Source organism: Sycon ciliatum, chromosome 10, assembly GCF_964019385.1.
Source record: "Sycon ciliatum chromosome 10, ocSycCili1.1, whole genome shotgun sequence".
NCBI lineage: Eukaryota > Metazoa > Porifera > Calcarea > Leucosolenida > Sycettidae > Sycon > Sycon ciliatum.
Window position 1 is genome coordinate 10,096,197 of NC_088652.1, and position 18,465 is coordinate 10,114,661.

General features: G+C 49.2%; 1 protein-coding gene across 1 annotated transcript in view; it reads right to left on the reverse strand.

Moving 5' to 3' along the window:
* Window positions 1-209: 209 nt before the first annotated feature.
* Window positions 210-18,465, reverse strand: part of LOC135826628 (uncharacterized) — a 52,648-nt gene continuing 34,392 nt past the window's right edge. Inside the window, exons 5-9 of the mRNA XM_065339230.1 lie at window positions 16,477-16,737; window positions 14,178-14,669; window positions 3,750-4,268; window positions 2,962-3,157; window positions 210-2,367 (exon numbers count right to left, since the gene is read on the reverse strand). Of these exons, the coding sequence (XP_065195302.1) occupies window positions 1,002-2,367; window positions 2,962-3,157; window positions 3,750-4,268; window positions 14,178-14,669; window positions 16,477-16,737 (2,834 nt within the window). The 3' untranslated portion in view covers window positions 210-1,001. The remainder of the gene's footprint in view (window positions 2,368-2,961; window positions 3,158-3,749; window positions 4,269-14,177; window positions 14,670-16,476; window positions 16,738-18,465) is intronic.

The following is an 18,465-nucleotide window of genomic DNA, read 5'->3' on the forward strand; positions in this document are numbered from 1 at the left end:
CCTCCAGCACCAGTAGCACCAGCACCTCCAGCACGAGCACCTCCAGCACCAGTACCTCCAGCACGAGCATCTCCAGCACGAGCACCTCCAGCACCAGTAGCACCAGTAGCCCTTCCACTAGCGATACAAGCAGCCGTGACAAGCACCACCAGCACCACCAACAGTAACAGCACACCGTGGACAGACGTCGCGGTTGTCATGCACACCAGATTTCATTATTCAATAATATTATTCTTACTTCAAAGCAGTTATGATAAAAGCACTTTGTGAATAAAAAATGAATAGGCTGAAGGGAGAGAGCTACATAGAGATTGATTAAATGCAAATCTGCTAGGCCAGCCTTAAGGGTTGATTCTCCCCCAAAACTGGAGACGAAAATAACCTTATGGGTAGATAGATTCTTCGCCAAAGCTGGAGATGAATGTAATACTTGCGGCTCACAACGCTACAAGCCAGTCGGTACATAATCCATAAACTGGACTGGCAGACATTTTAGCAAAAAAGGCTAACATAGTCGCTCTTCTCCCGGGAAGAGACTGACTCACACGCGCGCACGCACGCACACACACACACACACACGCACACGCACACACACACACACACAGTACACATGCACACACGCTACCCACCCACACCCACTCACACTCACGCACACACACACACACACACACACACACACACACACACACACACGCACGCGCACACGCACGCGCACACGCACACACACACACACACACACACACACACACACACACACACACACACACACACACACAGTTGCCTCGCATGATTTCCAGAACTGGGGCACATGCACAAAAGCCGGGAAGGATAACAATTATGTAAATTCCGTATATTCGAAGAGATACATATAGCATGATTCGCAAAATTAATAATGTTAATCAACTTCATTTACAGCATGCGTACATGTAAGACGCAGTATTAAACGACCTTGCTAAACAGATGCTACGCGCTATCTATAATGCCGCTTGGTGCTTGCATCCTCACAACGGCATCAGCTCGTCTGGTTTCTCTTGGTAGATGGAGAGCACGTCAACGACGGAGGCGTACTTGACACTTCCGACGCGGCGAGCTAACACGACGTCAAACAACGTGTATGTGCTATCGGACGCGGAGGCAATGGCGAAGCGAGACGCGCGGTCTGGCTCCACGCGCACACCGAACACGCACAGCGGCACCGACGCCCCGGTGTCGTTGACAAACGCGTAATGGCCGTTGGGCATGGACAGGAGAGAACGAGGGGCGCCGTAGCTCACCGAGCCCTTGCCGTCACTCGTGGCGACGGCAATGGCGTCTCGCTTGTCGCTGACCAAGCGCGCGTGGAGCTTCTCAAACGCCTTGCACGCATCGAGGACCTGACTTGAGGACAGGCTGCTGAGCTCGGCGCCTGTCCTGGAGTCAATGAGAACGAAACCACCGCTTGCAGAGGCTTGGACACGATAGAAAGCAACGCTGTGAGGATCCAGAATGCAGTTGAAACGACTGAGAGGATACATGCCACCATTGTCCGTGGCGACGACTAATTCGCCGGCAAGCGTCTTGAGCACAATCTGGCCGGCGCTCAGTCCTACGACGTCCTGGCCCTGCTGGCCCACTAGGGATGTTTTGTTTGGCACCGAGTAGCCCTCACTACTTGCCATCCACAAGGATGGTAGTCTTTCTCGGTGTGCACCCGTAGCACCGGCAGGGACGTTAGATTGCCCAGCCCTCGGCGCTGGGTTGGTCCTCTGGCGAACGCTGGCGAACGGGTCGGGCACCTGCTGCGCCTCCGCTGCCATGGCTGCCCAGGTGTTCCGCGAGATGATCGAGTCTCCGTCGTTCTCCTCATGCACGTATTCCTCCTCGCCCCGGTCGGCGACGGTTTCCGGGTGGAGGCGAGCCTCCTCGCCAGTGGCCGCCATGTAGCCAGCAAACGCGCTGAGCGGCGGAAGACCAAACGGATCGGCTGGTGTCGGCCGCTGCTGAGGAGCGGCATTGCCGCCGATGCTGGCGTTCTGGCTGGCGTCATCAGCACCCGCCGCCAGGAGGTCCTCAAGATCGCCATTGAAGCTGAGCAGGGACGGGTTGGAGTAGATCATTAAGTTCGGGTTATCAGAATCCACACGCTGCGCCGCCGCCTTGCTGGTCGCGTGGACAGACGAGGCGGACGATTTCTGCGTCACCTTTGCGCTGCCTTTGGAGTTCATCGGCGACAGCGCCTGTGGCGTGGCGAACGTCAGCTGCGAGGATAGCGATAGCTCGTCGGCCCCAGTCCCCTTCTTCACTCGTCCGAGCATCGTGTGTGTAGACGCCTTGCTGTGAAGTGTGCTTTTGTGCCACGTGTCGTTCGCGAATTCGTCCGGGAAGCAGCTGCAGAGACAAGTGTGGGAGTACAAAACGCGGTGTGAACGGCAAGGTACGACGACAGCATTACCGTCAGCATACTGACCAGAGAGAAATGATACATAGCTGGTGTGCTCACCCCTCCCCCCCCCTATTCTTCCCCTCCTCCTTCCCCCTCCCCCACCACCTGTCTCTCCCCTCCCCACCACCTGTCTCCTCCCCCCACCCCCTCCCCCACCACCTGTCTCCCCCCTCCCCCACCATCTGTCTCTCCCTCCCCTCATTCTTCCCCCCTACCAGTCGATCTCCCTGTCCTTCCCTTCCCACATACTGTAAAGTGAGAAACTTTCGCTAAAGAGTAAATTTCGCTTTTTCCGCGACCATCACACATTCGCGAATATAAAACGCCACAAACCTCTCCGTACATTGATTGTAGACAGTACAAGATCCGACTGGAGAGATAGAATCGCAAAAGTTTCTCATCGTGAAAAGCCAAATTTATGAAAACGCCAAATTTGCGCGCCGCGAAAGTTTGTCTCTTCACAGTACACAAACAGCGGCGGCCTGCAATGACTCGCCTCACTTTTAAAAAGCACACACGCAAACCGGACCGTCTCTTACCTGGGGTCCATTTCACCAATGCTGTCCAGCTTGTCATCGGAAGCCTTGCGCTCAAAGACAATGACTTCCTTGACGGTGCGCTGGACGGTGAATCTCAGATAGAACAGAATGCAGAGCAGTATGGCGGCAACAACAGCCAGGACGATGATGACTATAAGCAGGATATTGTCAATTGACTCTACAGAGCTCCGCGACCCTTCAGGCAAGCATGACACAACAGCGAGAGAAAGGCAGCATCAACAACAGCAGCATCATCAGCATCAGGAACGGCACCGTGACTATATTCAAACAACATGGCTCAAACCTGAAAAGCAAGTTTCGACATACAATGGGTAAACGCGGCAGGCGGCGTGTTCATAGGTTCTACTGGCGTTGCTTAAGGCTACTACTCATCCAGAACTGAGTTTCTGCATTCGCATGAGTGCTCTCCCCGCCCTCAACGTCCAAGGCGCGGGCTCAGCTCGCGAACGGAGAATATATTCTTAAAAACCTTTGGGCTTTCACCAGTCGAATTCGCCTGGTATGCACATAACGCACATTTAGAAATCATAACTTTGGTTACGTAGCGAGTCTGGCCTTCAAACTTTAGCCGCCCATGTCCCTGAAGCATAGGATGGCAAGTAGGGAAAGTCCCAGGCATGGCTCACATACAAAAAAAACTGAGAACCAAGCATGCTCAAGATGCTTCAACCCTGAAAATTTGAACAAAATCGGACAGAAAGTGGTTTTGACCTCCGATACTTTTGGCGATATAGGCCTGAGCAACCTTAAAGACAGCGGGTGCTTACCTGAGCTGACGTACTGTCCACAGGTTACCCCGTTGCCCTCCGTCTCCCTGGACGTGCTGTGGTCTCCCGCTGTATGAAGCATGGGGGCGCACGAGCAGGTGAACGCCCCAATCGTGTTTGTGCACAGCCCGTGGTCGGGATCGCAATCGTTCTCCCCTAGCGCACACTCGTCCTTGTCAACACACTGCCGCGTGGTCGTGTTCCACGCAAAGCCCTTAGGACACTGGCACAGGAAAGAGCCAAACGTGTTGTTGCATTCTGCCTGCAGACGGCCAGTGCTAGTGCATAGGTTGCCCAGTTTGCACTCATCAGCGTCCTGGCACTGTCCGCCGTCGCTTGTAGCTGTGGTGTTGACCTCGAATCCGGGCAGGCACGGGCAAATGTATGAGCCGTCTGTGTTTTTGCATTGCGTGGTGACGTTGTTAGGACAGGGTGCAAGGTCGACAAGTGTTCCATTGGCGAGGACCGTCTGGTCAAGACTACACTCATCTATATCTGTGCACAATGTTGATGAATTGCCTGTGAGAGGAGGGAGAGAAAAAGAGAGAGAGAGAGAAAGAGAGAGAGAGAGAGACACCTCAGACCTCAGACCTCAGACATGCCCATCGCGTAAGCGATGATAGCGAACAGCTATGTTAGACATAGCAACTTGTGCTGGGATTACACCATTCAACAGCTTGCAAGGCTGATGAATTGACCGCCACTATTTTTAGCCTGGTATCCACCACACAGCTGTTTGAAGTGACTTTTTCTGGCTAGTGAATCCCCATTTTTCATTTTTCCATTTTTTTCTACACACACACACCACACCACATACTCCGGCATACACTGGCTGTTGGTAACCACCCAGGAGAATGAAAGAAAAGTCAGGAAGAGTCTGAGAAAGAGAAGAAAGACGTGTGTGACCATAATCGTCAGAGAGAGAGAGAGAGAGAGAGAGAGAGAGAGAGATGTCGCGTACGCGAGCTTCGTGATTTGAATCTCGATTACTTAGTTATAATTTTACTACTTCCCTTTTTCACGTCGGCTCTACGCGACGTCATTTGATTTCCCCAGCTCCGCTTGTGAGGCGCATGTGCCATCCTTTTTCGGGGCTTTTTGACTTTTACAGTTTTGGAGAGAGAGGCAAAGATAGAAGCTTGAAAGTATTTACTATTTATGGCAAGGTCGCTGTGATGAGTGTGAGTTCGTGTAGAAGCATGTAGCCCTTTAGATGCAAGAGTGAACCCAGGGCGCAGAGGCGAAAGTGTTCACCACATTTTGGTGCCAAAACCCGATCCTACGAGCAAATATGGCGGATCCATCGGCTGGGCTACAAACCAGGAAACGGCGCACGACGAGCCGTTTCAAAACCCTGGCAGAACTGGAAGTGGACTTAGACAAGGCCATCGGCGATGCAATTTCGGAGACCACGATTACCTCAACGAGGCAGGTAATTATGGAATTTGACCAACATTTAGAGGAATCTAATGAGGCACTAGACAAGTACACGGAAACCCTGCTTTCGTTCAATCCGAAGAAGCAGGACGACAAAGATATGAAGCAAAGGGAGTTGGCAGAACTTGGTGACATGGAAGAGGATATCAGAAAATGGAAAAAAAAATCAGTTACACTCAAAAGCCGAATTATACAATTTGATCAAGTGCATGGAAAACAAAGCACAGAATCTAGTAATAACACACTTGGAACCCACACACGGAATTTGGAGAACATACTCACGGAACTGGTTGATCTAAATAAAGCAAACATGTCTCAGGGTCAGACCAGCCAGACTCCCAGCAACTCCACTGGGGTTAGGTTACCGAAACTCGAGTTGCCAAAATTCAATGGCGATATTCTCCAGTGGAATGGATTCTGGGACGTTTTTCAACATTCGGTGCACAAATCACAAATCTCCAAGGCAGAAAAGATGAGCTACTTGAAAGGTTGTCTTACAGGCGGTGCAAGGGATGTTTTAGAGGGCATGCCGCTAGATGATTCAAATTATGATGGTGCTGTTCAAATGTTGAAGGAGCGGTTTGGGAAGCAGGAACGCGTTGTCAATGCTCATTACAAATCACTAATGGCAATTCCACCGGCAGAAAACAACACCACCGCACTAAGACAACTCCACACACAGATCGAACGGCATTTGCGATCACTGGAGGCTGTTGGAGAAGACATGAACCAAAAAATCTTCTTGTCCATTGTCATGGCAAAGCTGCCAGAAACTGTTATTTTCAACTTGGAAATCACACGCGGAAACAGTACCTGGAATGTCCACGCTCTATGCAAAGCTCTGTTGCGATATGTCGAAGCAAAGGAAACATCCACTGCACACGCCGACAGTAGGCTAGCCACAGACAGCCCACACGGTATTGGCAGTTCGCCTAGCTACACACGTTCATCGGCAGAAGCTCTACTATCACACACAGCACAGCGGTCACCACCCCGATGCTTTTACTGCAAAGATACCCACTTTACAGACGAATGTACGAAGTGTGTGACACTAGAGCAGAGGAAGGCAAAGACAGAAAACCGGTGCTTCGTCTGCCTTCGGCCAGGACACACCGCACGAAACTGCCACAATCCCCGACCATGCTATCACTGTCGACGCGACACCCATCACAGATCCTTGTGCCCGGAGAAATTCGGAGGCAAAAGCACAAACGCACTGAATGGAGATGCGAAAGCATTTCAATCAAGATCTGCAAACGCACGGTCCGAAACAGCAACACTTGCTGATTGCGAAATTAGAAAACCTGAGCCAATGGAAATTCACACAGTGAGCGACAGAGACCAATCGGCTGTGCTTATGCAGATGGCTTTAGCTGATCTCACAGATAACGACAGCAAGCGGTCTTGCCGGGTGCGGGTATTTTTCGACACCGGCTCTACACGGTCCTTTATCAGCGAGGCGACCCAGAGCACCTTGAATGCCGACGTCATCGGGGAAGATGCCCTGTCGATCGCTACGTTTGGCTCAAAGAAGAGGGAGACCAAGGTCTTGAAACGGGTCCAAATCCAAGTGAAGACCATCACACACACACACACACACACACACACACACACACACACACACACACACACACACACACACACACACACACACACACACACACACACACACACACACACACACACACACACACACACACACACACACACACACACACACACACACACACACACACACACACACACACACACACACACACACACACACACACACACACACACACACACACACACACACACACACACACACACACACACACACACACACACACACACACACACACACACACACACACACACACACACACACACACACACACACACACACACACACACACACACACACACACACACACACACACACACACACACACACACACACACACACACACACACACACACACACACACACACACAGAGTGAGAGATAGAGAAAAGAAAGCAGAAAGAAAGAGAGGGAGAGATTGATGGTGAGGAGCAGAGAAAGCACATTCAAGCAGAGAAAAATGTAAAAATCACGGTTCGCGGTTTTTCGCATCCGTAGGAACGCCATCACCCTTCAAGGATCAAGGCGTAGATGCAGCTCCTAAAGCGGTGGGGAGGCAAGGAGATCAGACCCACCACCAAAATGGTCAACGACAAAGAGTCCCATTCGCTGCATCCACTAGCATAACGTGTTACAGCAAACTACAGATTCGTGCCCGCGAGCCACTTGCTGTCATGACGCAACCTACTGTTAAAAAGCCTTACACCGTATAGATAGTACTCGCTTATCCGGTCCTCTTTTATCCGGTCCTCTTTTATCCGGATCCCTTGCAATCCGGAAGAAAACACAGTCAGACCTCGCTTAACCGCACACATCCGTTTTCCACAAAAATATCCGAATAGGCGAGGGAACCGGATAATCGAACACACACACTGTGTGTATGCATGGCAAATGCTGTAAATCGGTAACCAACAATTTTCTTCCGGATGGCGAGGGATCCGGATAAAAGAGGACCGGATAAGCGAGGCCTGACTGTAGCTGGTTGCAGGTTTATAGCATGTGTAATGCATCCAACATATCCGCTGTTCGGTTATCCGGTTCCCTCGCCTATCCGGATATTTGTTGTGGAAAACGGATGTGTGCGGTTAAACGAGGTCTGACTGTATATGCAACGAAGTGCTAAATCCAATGAGGTAGCGAGGAGAAACCTGTCGTTAGAATAGAAAACATCTTACAGAAATCAATACTTGCACTGTTGCTAGTGAGCGTTGAGAATGAGTGAGAATCATTACCTTTGGTACACGTAAACTCGTCAATTTCAGGAAATCGTTATTTCCACGGCTCGTTAGGATAATGGCTTTTACAGTACAGTCAGACCTCGCATAACTGCACACATCCGTTTGCCACAAAAATATCCAGGTAGGCGAGGGAACCGGATAATTGAGCACACATACTGTATGTATGCATGGCATATGCTGTAAATCGGTAACCAGCGGTTTTCTTCCGGATGGCGAGGGATCCATATAAGATTGTCCCTCCAGGAAATCGCGATTCTACGGATGCAAAAAATTTCGCGATTCTGGTCCAGACCCGCGATTTTCTGCAATATCCATGATTTCCCGCGTTTTTTGTTGTTGTCTGCAATTTTTCTACATCTTCTGCACTTTTTACGCAGTGCTTTCCATAAATCCATGATCATGTAGGCTATTTGCACAGTACGACTTGTAGGTTCGCAACAAATTTCGTGATTTTGTCCAAATTCGCAATTTTCTGCAAAGAATTTCGCGAATTCCTGGCAAGTTCGGCACTTTTCGCCGCATTTGTTTCTGTTTTCTGCCGCAATTTTGTTGCGCAAGTTTTCGAGAACTCTTCCGCAAATTCCCACAGGGACAGATAAGTGAGGTCTGACTGCACAGTGAATACTCTATCTGTGTACAAACTCCCTCTAGAGTAGAACCCGGGTTAAGGGTCACACCGGATTAGGGATCGGAGCCCGGGGGGGGGGGGGGGTCACTTGGCATGTACATTGTGCGGGTGATCCTTATACCGGGATTTAATTTCCGGCCCAAGGGGGGGGTCACCCGTCGGTTTCCGAGGAAGCCGTAACTTTTTTTCGCACCAAACTATTTTTCCGGAGTCCATCTACTCACAAGAAGTCGTTTTGCACACCTTTTTGCCCATCCCTGCACAACTGAGTCCAGCTATGTCCGCGCAGAGTTAGGTGGATCCCTAACCCGGGTTCTACTTACACAACCACCCTGGAAAGCATTACTATCAGCCATCCGCACATGCATTCGCATGCATAAACAAATTTCACGGTCCGCGCGAGACTCGCCTGGAGGCCGAGTTTTCGCCCATCCGTAGGAACGCCACCACCCTCTTGGATCAAGGCGCAGATGCAGCTCCTAAAGCGGTGGCAAGTGACTAGTTCAGACCCACCACAAAGTGGTCAAAGACCGAAAATCCCATTCGCTGCCTTTCATGTTTCCCTCGTGCCAGGCCACGAGTTCCCAATTAGCTGTGGACCGCAGCAGTAATGGACTCATTGCGCAATGACGTAATTTTTTACCATAAACACCCCCACACAGCCACCTGAGCGTGGTCGTCTGGGGTGTTGAACAGTGCATTCCTGGTCCCAGCGTGCATGCACTCACAAGCATTTCTCATGCATTCCATATTTGGCAGTGCGCAATTGGGTCTATTTTGTAATCACTGATCACCACCGAGGATACAGGAGCACTGCAAAGACGTGGGTAGTATTGATTATTCTATTTACAGAGGCAATATGCTTTGGTTCTGCAAGAGTGCTCAATGCCTGATTCAGGCAGAGCGGCGTACACAAAGGCACACAATGAAAACCTTGGCAAATTTATTCTGTTGTGACTCCGAGTTTCATGGCTGAACCAATCATCAGACAACGATAATGGAATAGGAGGCAGCGCTGGTATATCTAAGTGGAGAGAGGTGTGATAATACGATAGCGAGAGGAGTAATCGCGTGAATGTATACAGGGACGGGCTATTTCAGAGGCAGATGCAGTAGGCGCAGGTCTAGCACTAACAAGTACGCGCTTGATGTCGCTCATACACCACACACACACACACATACTAACACGCACACACATAGTAACACCCACACACACATACACACATACACGCACACACTAACACACACATACACCCACCCACAACACCCTAACTTGCACACGGGCGCACGCACACACAGGACACCCACCCACCCACAACACCCTAACTCGCACACGCACAAACACACGCACACACGCATATACACACACCTATAGACACATGTCCACACGTATAAGCGCACACAAACTCCTGCAATCACGCGTCTAAAAACCCGCAGCGGTCATAGTGGTGGCCAGCAGAAACTTGCGCTGGTGAGGGCATTTAGATACCAGCTCACTTCTCTTGTTTAGGGAGGTAGCTTTTGAAGCTTTCAGGATGTGGAACTTTTCGGTTAAGCATAGGCCACACTTCTTGCTGATGTTACTGTACGAAGGTGCTCTATCCTTGATCTCCCATCTGATGTCGAATCCGCGGTTCTCGTTTTTCAGATCCCAGATGTGCTTGGACAACTTAGTCGATGCGGCATACTTTTCATGGCGGAGGTCCGAAGTGTGTTTGTTGTAGCGCTGCTTGAATGTGGTAGCAGTCATGCCGACGTAGGTCTTGACTTCGTTGGATGCTACATGCGCCTCGTACACGACGTCGGAAGACTGGCAGTCACCGTTGAGGGGGCACGACGCCTTGACCCGACAATTGCATGGCACAACTGGCGGTCGCGAGTGAAGTTTTGCAGCATTGTGCCCTTTGATAATCGACGCTACGTTCTTCATACAGCTGTAGCTTACTTTTGTTGTGTTCTTGTTAAACACCTTGTGTAGCGCCGACCCTTCAGGGAAGTGTTTCTTGACGAGGTATAGAAACTTTGCGCCAACGTTGGTTTTGACCGTGGTACTGTACGGCGGGTTAAACCAGATGACGTCGCGGCTGCGCCCTTTCTTCGCTTTTTTCTTCTTGTTGCTCGGTTCATCCTTGTATGTCATGGTTTTCGGGTGGCCACTTGAGGCCAGTGCGTCCTCGTATAACGTTTTAGCATCGTTGAACACTTCCTCATTGCATGAGATACGTTGAAGCCTCTTGTTGATGCCAATGGGTATTTGTCTCAGCACCTGCGGTGGGTGACAGGACCGCACATCGACGTACAGGGGTGTACTATTCGGTTTCCTGTATGGTTGGAATGTTCCGGTGGCGAGATTCAGGGTCACATCCAAGTAGTCGACGATCTTCTTGTTGGTTTCGATTGTTATTTTTAAGCCGTGTGCTTGGAATATCTGTATGATCTGTTTGCGCGTGCGGTCGGCATCATGACCCGTGGCGTCCTTCATTATCGCTAGTCCGTCGTCACGGTAAAGACCCACGCACTGGTCGCCCAGGAGTGGACGGAGTTTGCTGAGGATTAAAGCCCCAACAAGCTCGCAGGCTTCTGCGCCGTCGTACGACCCCATTGTTACGTCGAATGACCCGTCCTTCTCCTTCTTCATCCATGCTTTGCCGCCGTCGAACAACAATGACTTCCGTGCGTGCAGTATCGTCTCAATGTCCTTCTTGGACATTGGAACATGCGTCCCGGCGTACGACAGGGCATCCAGCAGAAGGTCTTTCGTTATGCTGGGGTAAAACTCGACGATGTCGAACACGACGAAGGTGTACCGCGGCTTGTCTTCAATGCCCTTGAACCACTCGATGACCGCTTGCGTGTTCTGCCACAGATTCTCACATACGCTGCTCCGCATGGGGCCGATAACACCATCCAGTATGGATTTGCTTACGACGCCTATTTCGGACTTGGCGGGGTTAATCAGTCTGCATTGCAGCTTGTCATGGAAGTCGGCTTTATGATCCTTTAATGTGACGAACGCTTGTGCCTTGGCCAGACATTCCATTCGGTCATCCAGGTGCAGATCGGCAGCTATATCGCGGGCTTCGACATTAATCGCCGTGTAGTCGGTGTCTGGGGCGAGTTTGTACTGCTTCGTCAAGTCCGAAATAGGCGTCGTAAGCAAATCCATACTGGATGGTGTTATCGGCCCCATGCGGAGCAGCGTATGTGAGAATCTGTGGCAGAACACGCAAGCGGTCATCGAGTGGTTCAAGGGCATTGAAGACAAGCCGCGGTACACCTTCGTCGTGTTCGACATCGTCGAGTTTTACCCCAGCATAACGAAAGACCTTCTGCTGGATGCCCTGTCGTACGCCGGGACGCACGTTCCAATGTCCAAGAAGGACATTGAGACGATACTGCACGCACGGAAGTCATTGTTGTTCGACGGCGGCAAAGCATGGATGAAGAAGGAGAAGGACGGGTCATTCGACGTAACAATGGGGTCGTACGACGGCGCAGAAGCCTGCGAGCTTGTTGGGGCTTTAATCCTCAGCAAACTCCGTCCACTCCTGGGCGACCAGTGCGTGGGTCTTTACCGTGACGACGGACTAGCGATAATGAAGGACGCCACGGGTCATGATGCCGACCGCACGCGCAAACAGATCATACAGATATTCCAAGCACGCGGCTTAAAAATAACAATCGAAACCAACAAGAAGATCGTCGACTACTTGGATGTGACCCTGAATCTCGCCACCGGAACATTCCAACCATACAGGAAACCGAATAGTACACCCCTGTACGTCGATGTGCGGTCCTGTCACCCACCGCAGGTGCTGAGACAAATACCCATTGGCATCAACAAGAGGCTTCAACGTATCTCATGCAATGAGGAAGTGTTCAACGATGCTAAAACGTTATATGAGGACGCACTGGCCTCAAGTGGCCACCCGAAAACCATGACATACAAGGATGAACCGAGCAACAAGAAGAAAAAAGCGAAGAAAGGGCGCAGCCGCGACGTCATCTGGTTTAACCCGCCGTACAGTACCACGGTCAAAACCAACGTTGGCGCAAAGTTTCTATACCTCGTCAAGAAACACTTCCCTGAAGGGTTGGCGCTACACAAGGTGTTTAACAAGAACACAACAAAAGTAAGCTACAGCTGTATGAAGAACGTAGCGTCGATTATCAAAGGGCACAATGCTGCAAAACTTCACTCGCGACCGCCAGTTGTGCCATGCAATTGTCGGGTCAAGGCGTCGTGCCCCCTCAACGGTGACTGCCAGTCTTCCGACGTCGTGTACGAGGCGCATGTAGCATCCAACGAAGTCAAGACCTACGTCGGCATGACTGCTACCACATTCAAGCAGCGCTACAACAAACACACTTCGGACTTCCGCCATGAAAAGTACGCCGCATCGACTAAGTTGTCCAAGCACATCTGGGATCTGAAAAACGAGAACCGCGGATTCGACATCAGATGGGAGATCAAGGATAGAGCACCTTCGTACAGTAACATCAGCAAGAAGTGTGGCCTATGCTTAACCGAAAAGTTCCACATCCTGAAAGCTTCAAAAGCTACCTCCCTAAACAAGAGAAGTGAGCTGGTATCTAAATGCCCTCACCAGCGCAAGTTTCTGCTGGCCACCACTATGACCGCTGCGGGTTTTTAGACGCGTGATTGCAGGAGTTTGTGTGCGCTTATACGTGTGGACATGTGTCTATAGGTGTGTGTATATGCGTGTGTGCGTGTGTTTGTGCGTGTGCGAGTTAGGGTGTTGTGGGTGGGTGGGTGTCCTGTGTGTGCGTGCGCCCGTGTGCAAGTTAGGGTGTTGTGGGTGGGTGTATGTGTGTGTTAGTGTGTGCGTGTATGTGTGTATGTGTGTGTGGGTGTTACTATGTGTGTGCATGTTAGTATGTGTGTGTGTGTGGTGTATGAGCGACATCAAGCGCGTACTTGTTAGTGCTAGACCTGCGCCTACTGCATCTGCCTCTGAAATAGCCCGTCCCTGTATACATTCACGCGATTACTCCTCTCGCTATCGTATTATCACACCTCTCTCCACTTAGATATACCAGCGCTGCCTCCTATTCCATTATCGTTGTCTGATGATTGGTTCAGCCATGAAACTCGGAGTCACAACGGAATAAATTTGCCAAGGTTTTCATTGTGTGCCTTTGTGATTATTCTATTTAATATTATTAAGTGCATTCGCGTGGCGGGATTGCCACACTTGCTTATGCTATTCAGGATAACATGCAGAGATGCAAGAGGGAGAGAAGAGATTTATTACTATTATTTTTTTATGAAAGTGCACATGCCCACATAGAATGGGAGAGAACAACAACAACAACGAACAAAAACAACAACAACATCAAGAGAACATAGGGGACTACAAAGGGCGTGTAGGTGCTATTGAGCTGTGCCGGTGAAGTGAAGTGCGCTCCCCCGACCAATGGTCTCGGGATCAAGGCGCACAATCTGAAAGGCCTTTTTTTCTCCATTTTAATAGAAAAAAGCTTAAAAAAGACACTCACCTTGTCCGGTGTAGCCATGCCCGCACGTACATGTGTAACTAGCCTGAGTGTTAACACACCTCATCGTGGCGCCACACTTGTGAGTACCACGCGCACACTCGTCGACATCTTGACAAGACGCGCCACAGCCGTCGTACCCCGGCGAACAGGAGCAGGAGAACGATCCAGGCAAGTCGCTACACACACCATGAGCACCGCAGTGAGACTTGGACCCTCCGCATTCGTTTATCGCCTTGCAAGCGCCACTGGAGTAACGTTCGTAGCCGGCCTGACAATCGCAGCTGTAGCTGGACAGGTTGCGGACGCAGACGGTGTCCTTCGCCGGGCACAAGGTTTCTAGCCGAGCCTGGACGCACGCGTCGTAGTGGACGCACGCCGATCCGTCTAGAATGTAGCCTGGCTGACACTGGCAGTGCATGCCCCGCCGAGTCGCCGAGCAGAGGGCGTTGTCCGGGCAACTGCCGCACGTCCTGCACGCGTTCTCGGATTTCTCTGCACGTTGAGTGGGTGAGTAACACACACACACACATATATATATATACAAAGAACACACACATTATGCACACACACATGCACACACACCCGTATATACAAAGAACACACACACACACATTATGCACACACACACATCATACAAACACACACACATCATGGACACACACATATACAAAGAACACACACGCATCATGCACACACACACACACACACACACACACACACACACACACACACACACACACACACACACACACACACACACACACACACACACACACGCACACGTATATACAAAGAACACACACACACATGCACACATCATGCACACATCATGCACACATCATGCACACATCATGCACACATCATGCACACATCATGCACACATCATGCACACATCATGCACACATCATGCACACAGGGACATGCAATGATGCAAGCACATACATGTACACACATTGTCACATTGTATAATTGCTGTAAAACCGGAAAGTTTAATAACGACCAAAAAGTTTAACGGCAATAAATAAGATAAATTGTGCACTCATAACAACAGCAAAATGAAGAAAGTCAAGTTCCATAACGTTTTCTTGTGACTGTCATCAGTGGAACGCCGTCACATAAAAATGTAATAACTAAAACACACACTTATATACATGTAGCTAATATGGTTTCAGGTAGAAATACAGCAGCTAACAAGTACAAAAAGCGAAGTTTGCACCTTTGCAATGTGTGAATATAGTGTATGTGAGAAAGGTAGTGGCAGATGAATGTGATACTGTGTGAATGAATGTAATGGTGCGTGTGTATTACTTGAAGAGTGTGAGGTGATACAACGTTTACATTTTTATGTGACGGCGTTCCACTGATGACAGTCACAAGAAAACGTTATGGAACTTGACTTTCTTCATTTTTGCTGTTGTTATGAGTGCACAATTTATCTTATTTATTGCCATTTTACGACTATTGTCTCCTCGTCGATTGTTTAAAAAGTTAAACGTTTTTGTAATTTTCTCATGATTACGTGCAGAGAGATTAACGATGGCTACCTGGCCGCCCATCTGTATGCACATCTTTACACAGACATCTCGCGATAACTTTTCTTCAAACAACGAAAAAAAAGAAGTTGTTTTAAAACGTTGACTCGCTAGACTTTCCGGTCTTACAGTAGGTGTGAGTGACACTCCTGTGATCCCAACATCTATCTTGTAGTAGTAGTAGTAGTAGTAGTAGTAGTAGTAGTAGTAGTAGTAGTAGTAGTAGTAGCAGCAGCAGCAGCAGCAGCAGCAGCAGCAGCAGCAGCAGCAGCAGCAGCAGCAGCAGCAGCAGCAGCAGCAGCAGCAGCAGCAGCAGCAGCAGCAGCAGTAGTAGCAGTAGTTTTTGATTATTTTGAGGGCTGAAACGATCGTGGATTTTCACCTATCAATTACTCTTTGGCTCAAAGATCGATTAATCGATTATAATCGTTAGCAAATAGCGTCAGACTTTTGTGCAAAAGAAATACACTGTTTCCACAAGCTATGTCTTCATAATACCAAAAATCTGCGTCAGTGAAAGAGTAGCTTGGAAACATGGCAGTTTTTGAACTGAATTGAACCTCAGAACATGCACCATACCCTGGCAACTGCATACTCACAGCGGGAACTGATTCAAACTTCACAAAAACAGGTTTTTAGGACCTTTTGGACTCAACCATATTTGTACTAGGGAGAGTCCCAACAGGCTACTGCCTTTTTACTGGGAACCCTAGGTGAACAATAACCATGCTTATGAACAGAGCAAGAGACTGGGTCTGTCGACGTACCTCTCTTGAAAACCCATTTCTCGAACAGCATGAAGGTGTTGGAGGTTCCGCAGGCGATGCGCAGTCCGTTGTGTGCCGCGCCGAACATGGGAATGCGAACGAACGTCGACGAACTCGACGGGTCCGTCTCTCTGATCAACAGCGGCTGGGCGCGCGACGAGAAGTTCCAAGGCGTGTAGCTGCCAGTGTTGGTGACATTGAAGACCGTGTGATTGCAGCGGAAGTGCCATTCCTCGCAAAGCCCGAGCCGAACAGTCTCCACTGGAGAAGAGAGCGGATTTCAGCATGCAGCGGGAAAAAAACAGACATGGACAAACAATAATTTCAGATATGAAACACCCAGCCAAAGCAATTCCGTCTTGTTCTGCCAACGTACCCCACAGTACTACCGGGCGCCGAAGAACGGAGCGTCAAAGAATGACCAGGCTAGAATTTCCCCAAGCACAGCATACCAATGTATACACGGTCACAGAACTGTGCATGCTGTATAAGCAGAACTATTCGTCTGGAATTTAATTTCGTCTTTTTCGTCCAAGGAGCTTTTGGACTAAATTAAATGTAGGACGAATATCGATTTGTCCAGCGTTTCTATACACTCTTATGACCCATGGACGAAATTTTCAACCGGACGAACTCCTTTTCTTTGGAGTTGGACGAAATTATTGACCGACGAAATTTTCTGCCTCAGTCTACAGTAGATTAAAGAGTTGGTGGACAAGCCGTTGATTATCCACACACACACTCTCATTGTAATATCAAAAAGTATTCTTTCTAGACCAAAGAGTGGGATATTTGATAAAATTTAATAACGATAGAAATATTTACGATACTTCTCCAGACGTTTCGTTGTTCTGAACAACATCGTCAGTGGATAAAGAAAAATCCACGGACGATGTTGTTCAGAACAACGAAACGTCTGGAGAAGTATCGTAAATATTTCTATCGTTATTAAATTTTATCAAATATACCACTCTTTGGTCTAGAAAGAATACTTTTTGATATGCATAGATTGTAATACACGAGGAACGGTCTAGGCGAGGAGTCTGACCCCCCCCCCCCCCCGTTCGTTGGCGGCCAGCAGTAGTACTGTACCACATACAGTCGCTAGTTTACAAATGCATGCAATACTCGCTAGCAAGAGTACATAACCCCCCAGAGTGTGCAACTCCCACATACCCTCTTGTCCCGACAGAATTTCAAGTTGACGTCATTATTTATGACGCAATGCTCCTTGCAGCAGTGATTTGCAACATGTGTACGGGTGTCAACGCATCACACGTTTTTCTTTGCAATAATTTGTACAGGATCGATCGGCTTCGGTCAACCACAGGTTCCGGATTCGTCTGATAATCCGTGTACAGTGCGCATTGCATCATCAAAATGACGTCAACTTGAAATTCTGTCGGGACAGCACCCATAGTGGAGTTGCACACTCTGGGGGGTTATGTACTCTTGTCGCTAGCGCCTGGTGTAGCAGCTGGCACGGCTGGTCACGCCGCTGAAAGGCAGGAGCGGCATGCTCGCAGCCAGCGGGCAGCAGCAAAACAACACACTGTGGATGGCTGATACCACCATGAGAATAGAGGTGTCATGCAAATGACTCTTCATAGTACACATACCTCTCAGAAGTCAATAAAATATCACTTTTACCTCTCAGAAGTCAATAAAACATCACTTTGGCGCTCAGAAGTCAAGGAAACATCACTTTTGCCACCCAGAAGTCAATAAAACATCACTTTTGCCCCTCAGAAGTCAATAAAAAAATCACTTTTACCTCTCAGAAGTCAATAAAACATCACTTTGCCTCTCAGAAGTCAATGAAACATCACTTTTGCCACCCAGAAGTCAATAAAATATCACTTTTACCACTCAGAAGTCAATAAAACATCACTTTTGCCACTCAGAAGTCAATAAAACATCACTTTTACCTCTCAGAAGTCCATAAAATTCACTTTTGCCACTCAGAAGTCAATAAAACATCACTTTTGC